General features: G+C 39.9%; 1 protein-coding gene across 3 annotated transcripts; it reads right to left on the reverse strand.

Annotated features, from left to right (window-relative positions):
* Positions 1 to 490: 490 nt before the first annotated feature.
* Positions 491 to 5,240, reverse strand: LOC105677250 (carboxypeptidase N subunit 2-like). Of its 3 annotated transcripts, none has more exons than XM_012375728.2 (3): positions 5,124 to 5,240; positions 4,400 to 4,669; positions 491 to 3,365 (listed from the first exon to the last, which is right to left on the reverse strand). In XM_012375728.2, exon 3 carries the CDS (start codon positions 3,354 to 3,356, stop codon positions 1,494 to 1,496), a length of 1,863 nt encoding a protein of 620 aa, XP_012231151.2. In that variant the 5' UTR covers positions 3,357 to 3,365; positions 4,400 to 4,669; positions 5,124 to 5,240; the 3' UTR covers positions 491 to 1,493. The 3 variants fall into 3 exon arrangements, with proteins under 3 accessions (XP_012231151.2, XP_067212400.1, XP_012231149.2); XM_067356299.1 differs by having other exon boundaries at positions 4,400 to 4,533; positions 5,124 to 5,206; XM_012375726.2 differs by having other exon boundaries at positions 4,400 to 5,224.
* Between the last annotated feature and the right edge of the window lie 268 nt (positions 5,241 to 5,508).

The raw sequence follows: 5,508 nt of genomic DNA on the forward strand, positions 1-5,508 counted from the left end.
CGGTTCTCAATCATGAAGATGACGCTCGATTATTCAATTTGCTTATACAACGCCTCGGCCGTGGTCTACCGTTAGTCGATCGAGGTGGGAAAAAAAAATCTGAAAATTTCTAACAGCGCGCCGACCTTCAAACGGGTCTCAGGAGTTGGAATCTCGTTGGAGTTGGAAGTTGAAAGGTTCTCCGCGCGAAAGTCAAGGCCAGCCGGTTGCAAGCTGCACGTTCATCTCGTGTATACGAACGGGTTTTATTATTATTGACGATTTTATATGGATTCGCACAGCCACCTTCGGTGAAAGCGAATCGCTTTTGCGAAAATTACTTATCCGTTCGTCTCTGCCTTTCTCGGGTAAATATTAACACGGTTAAAGGTTTCCATCGAGCGATCGCACGAAGGAACTGTGCTCGATCGGCACGCATTAAAAGAAGTAGTATAATTATTTGTAATGATGGCGTATGGATTATGCAATTAACTGTATTGAGAATCTACAATTCTGCTTCGTGAAGGTTTTATTTTCTCGTGGGAGAGAGAGAGTACAGAAATCATTTATAATCAAATAATTAGAAATTGAAGTGAGCAAAGGTGAAAGCAATCAAAAGCAAGTTTTTAAAAAAAATTCCTGTTATATTAAAGTATGTAAGTAATTTTTAAAAAACACGAAACCTTTAAAATTATGTATTAAAATATTACGTGATAGTAGTTTACTTTCACTCATGATTTGCAAATTGCACGAAGGAGACAGTAATGTTCTTCAAAATTAATTTACCAATCATTTCTCAATATATTCATATGTAGAAAGCAGAAAAATATTCTTAATTTCTTCGATAATATTATGATATTTTTTAATGTTTTAAAGAGAAAATAAAAAGTACATGTTTACAAAATCGACAAGAAAATATATTTTATTTTATCACTCAAAAAAATATTTCGCTGATGTAGTTAGATTTCTAGATATCGCAACAAGAATGTATCGCTATTTTTCGTATCTGTGAAAACATTGTTTGTCACATATAGAATTTATAGCAGTAATGTTCTAGCAATAGCTTCTGAAAAATTTAGGTACCATTGCTAAATGTTATTCATTGCATGATCTAACACGTGATTGATCTTATATAGATAGGCGCTTTAGAGAAACTTTCTTTTTAAAGTTCACAAACAATACAGATATATATTCTGTTTCTGTCATCTAAACTGATTAAGTAATTACATATGCAATATCACAACAGTTGCTAAACATTTATCTGTTTTAGTTAATTTTTTACACGTAGAAAATTTTAGCTATTATTGCAAAATCATTTTTTTGTGAGTGATACTTATAATAATAATTATTATATAATATATATTTTAACAGAATTAAATTTTTTGTAAATGTATGTATATATTTACAAATTAAGAGGCATTGCTACATGCTGATAATTTAAAAAATGCGAGTGTAAAAGAAAATTTAATAAGTATTTAATAAGTATAAGAGTCTTGTGTTAAAAGACGAATGTTTTAAACATCGTCGAAGATGCCGCCTTGCATCTCCTTCAAATTATTCTCATAAATGTATAAGCTGGTGCCAAAGCCAGTATTGAGACCGTGAAGAGCCCCATTTTCCAACTTTCGAAACGGATTCTTAGATATGTCAAGAATATAGAGACTCCCTAGATTTTTGCAGGCGCCTTTGTGAATCTCAGATATTCCATTCTCTGAAAGCCAAAGACGTCTCAGTCGGCCAAGGCCTTCGTAACTGTCACCCTCGATGGTCCTCAATGCGTTCTTGTTTAAATACAAATCTCGCAGAGTTGGCAGGTCGAAGGCGCCGCGTTTTACGCTGGCAATCTTGTTCCCGGTCAAAGACAGAGTGAATCTCGGCGCTTGAACAAAATCGCCTTCCTCGAGAACGTCGATGTCGTTGTAGTCGAGATGCAGCGAGTCCACGGATCGCGGAAGCTCGGCGAACGCAGCCTTAATAATCTTGTTATAAGCGAGATTCAGCTCCTTCAGAGCCGTCAACTCGCTGAAAGTGCTCCTCCGCAGGTCGCGTATTGAATTGCGGTGAAGGTTGAGTGTCTTCAGCGCCGTCAGGTCTCTGAATGCGCCCGGCTCAATCGTCGTTATGCTGTTCCCCGTCAACGTCAGCGCCTGCAAGGACTCCAAGCCTCGAAAGGCGTCACTCGGCAACGCGTCGATTCTATTATCGTCGAGGTTCAAATAAAGCAGACGCGAGAGTCTGGAGAACGCGCCGTCCGCGATGGAACTCACGCGATTTCCGCTCGCGAAGAATTCAGTGAGAGTGTCCGGCAGACTGGCGACGAAATTCAGATTCTCCAGCTGATTCCCAGCCAGAAACAATCCGCGCAATTTTGTTCTTCCGAGCGCGCCTTCCTCGATCTCCTCGATGAGATTGTCCTTGAAGTTGAGTCTTCTCAGATGATCGTTCTCGATCACCTGGCTCCAGATTCTGCGAATTTTATTTCCCAAAAAGTTCACGTACGTCAGATACGCCGGTAGATCGTTGAGAGTCTCCCTCGTGATCTCGGCGATCTCGTTGTTCGACAGATCCAGCGAGACAATCGGCAGGGATTGCAGACGATACCAGCCTTCCTGGAAGCTCCTAATTCCCTGCTCGCGTAGACTCACTCGCTTCGCGTCGGTGTCGATCGGCACCTGAACGCAGCCTCCAGCGAGCTCCTCGTCTTTTTGGAAAATCTCCAGTGATGTCACGACACCGTCGGACTTGCAAATCTTCACCCGAGTGTCATTCCTGATGCTCACGGTGTTCTCCTGCTCATCGAGCTCGACGTCGTCGATGTTCTTCTGTACGGAAAACTCTTGATCCTGTGCCGCTGCCAGTTGTTTTAGCACCTCGGTGTCCTTGAGAAAGGAATTGGTGAACGTGTCCGTGCTGATGCTCCAGAAGATGTTTCCGTCGACAAGAATCCTGACGGATCTGGTGAGACCGAACAGATCACCTCTGGCGAGATGTCTGATAGGATTGCACGAGATGTCTACCAATTGCAGATTTTCCAAGCCGACGAACAGATTTCGCACGCTGGATATTTCATTGTTCGCCAGCGACAGGTTCCTCAACTTTGTCAGATTGGAGAAAACGAAATCTGGCAGCGAGGTCAGTGAATTGTTAGCCAGCAGAAGCGATTCCACATCGAGAATATTGTTGAAGGCGTTTCTCTCCACCGCGCGGAGATCCGTCAAGTTCGAGAGGTTTAATTTCAAACTGGGATCTCCGAGAAACTGAATGTTTCTCAAGGTGCCATTGTCAATGTCTGTTTTGTATCCTGATTTGTCGATTTTTTGAAACTCTGTAGGTATGCTTGCCACTACAGGCAACAAGTACGTGATGAAGAACAGCATCGCGATTCTCTGAAAACAAACGGTAATTTTTTTTCTTCAAAAAATAGAGATTTTTGTGTCTCTATTTGTTAATCATTGATATTAGATTGCGCTTGTAATGTTAAGTGGATTAGACGTCAGTAATGCCTTTCAATTTTGAATTTTTGTTTTGAATTCAACTTCAGCTGTATTTTTCGGCTTTTTAACGGACTTTCTTTCACTATTTTTAAAATTAACAAAAACTTTTTTGATAATTATCAAAATAGTACGTGCAAAATATATTTACTTTAAGTTTTTGTTCGATTCAATTAATAAAATGTGAGAATGTAAGGACATTGACTTTACGATTTCACGCTGATAGCACAAGAAAATTCTGTAACCGAGACGCGTCAAAGAATCCCACGCTTCACGACTATTTTGCGACACTCTGCATAATAACTGACTCTCTCGTATCGGCATAATTACAAGAATCCTGATAAACGACAGCTTAGAGTTTCTCCGAAATTTATGTCGGATATTATAGAAACCGGTTACGCCGCTCGAAGCCGTGCACAAATTACATAATTCATGATACCCCACCATAATTTCCGCGAGCGCATGCATTCTGGCGACATTAGTGAACAATTCTCATCATCATTGTGACATTAATAGCTACAAAAATTAACAAATTCGCGATTCAACGTGCATGAATGTACATGAAGGAATGAAGGAAGAGTAAACATGTATGTCGACACCTTTTAAGATCCATTCATTAGATATAAAGTGGCATCAAAGATCCATTTGAACCATCAAATTATATTTAAGGATTCACGTTAAATAGAAACACAAATATCAAATTTAATTATAAATATAAATTACATAAAATTATGTCAAAAAACTTTGTGTTACATAAAATTACGTTCAGAGTGGACTCTTCACAAATCGCGGACAATTTTTTTCGCTCCAAATCTTTCGTGCGTCAGCTTCCGTTTGTTTTCTCTTGTGATTAATGCATCGTAAAAATTTCGGTTAATGCAAATCGCGCTACTTCACGGAACATTCGCGTAAGAACGTGTTCTACTTACCGATCAATCGGCCAAACCGCAAAAGCCACGGAAAAATTGCCGACGATATTCTGACACCTCCTGCCTTCGAACGCTGACAGACAAAGACTGCCCCGTGTGTTTCTATTCCTGGCGGACAACGCACGGCGAGATTCCTGAGAACGAGGCAATCACGAAAACAGGTCTTGCAAGGCTTTATAGCCCGTCGAATCTCGGTACGTGTACAGATTCCTAGATCTCTTCGTATGCGTATGTAAAAGACGGACTGTGTTGTGTTCTCGGCAAGAACACCTCATGTAAAAAAAAAAATGATCTTTGATTCGGATTACCTAAGCGATAATCGACTTCTTGAAAAACCGCCGACACTTGCCGTCACGATGACGTGTTCGGTCTGTCAAGAATCGAAAAAAATAAATGGCACGAGCCTCTCGTAGCCTTCCTCGAATTAAATCACGTCGTCACGCGTTAATCAACGCCCGCTTCAGCGAGAAACCAGTTTTCTTTTGGTTCTACTAGTTTACGTTTAATTCTTTTTTCTCACGAAAACATCTGTTAGTTAAATGAGTTTTTTGCAAAATCATTAACATCCGGGAGTCTCTTTTTGCTCGAAAATCATCGACTTAGGGCACTTTTATATCATAATTGACAATAAAAAAATTCCATCTATTTTTGAAGTGTTCGAGCAAGCAATTAAATTTCGAATTATTAAAGAATCAAGTTATGAAATAAATTCGATATGACGTACGATTTTTTTATCCAATGTTCTACGCGAATTATTGTTTTGATTTTATATCGAAGGAGAGGAATTCACTGACTACGTTCACAGCGCATACTACAAACGCACTAAAATAAAATTGTTGCGAATAACGTGAATAATGATGATGATAATTATATCGTGCGTCCGTGAGCACTTCTGATAGCGGTAGGACGCGATAATGTGCCGGATACATGTCGTATCTGGGAGCCGATCGAAGGTTCGACGGAGCACGACCGATCGACAGACCGCAACTAACAAAAGACCCAATAAATCTTACATTCAAGCCGGAACACGTCGATCTAATTAAGACTTTAATACGTCGCAGGCGATAAAATAACTACGTCGTACCGGTGTGCAGTTATAATTTTAGTAT

The sequence above is a fragment of the Linepithema humile genome, chromosome 5 (assembly GCF_040581485.1).
Source record: "Linepithema humile isolate Giens D197 chromosome 5, Lhum_UNIL_v1.0, whole genome shotgun sequence".
Lineage (NCBI taxonomy): Eukaryota > Metazoa > Arthropoda > Insecta > Hymenoptera > Formicidae > Linepithema > Linepithema humile.

Excerpts from the sequence above, each read along its gene's own strand:
- LOC105677250 (XM_012375728.2), bottom strand. The coding sequence starts at position 3,356 with ATGCTGTTCTTCATCACGTACTTGTTGCCTGTAGTGGCAAGCATACCT.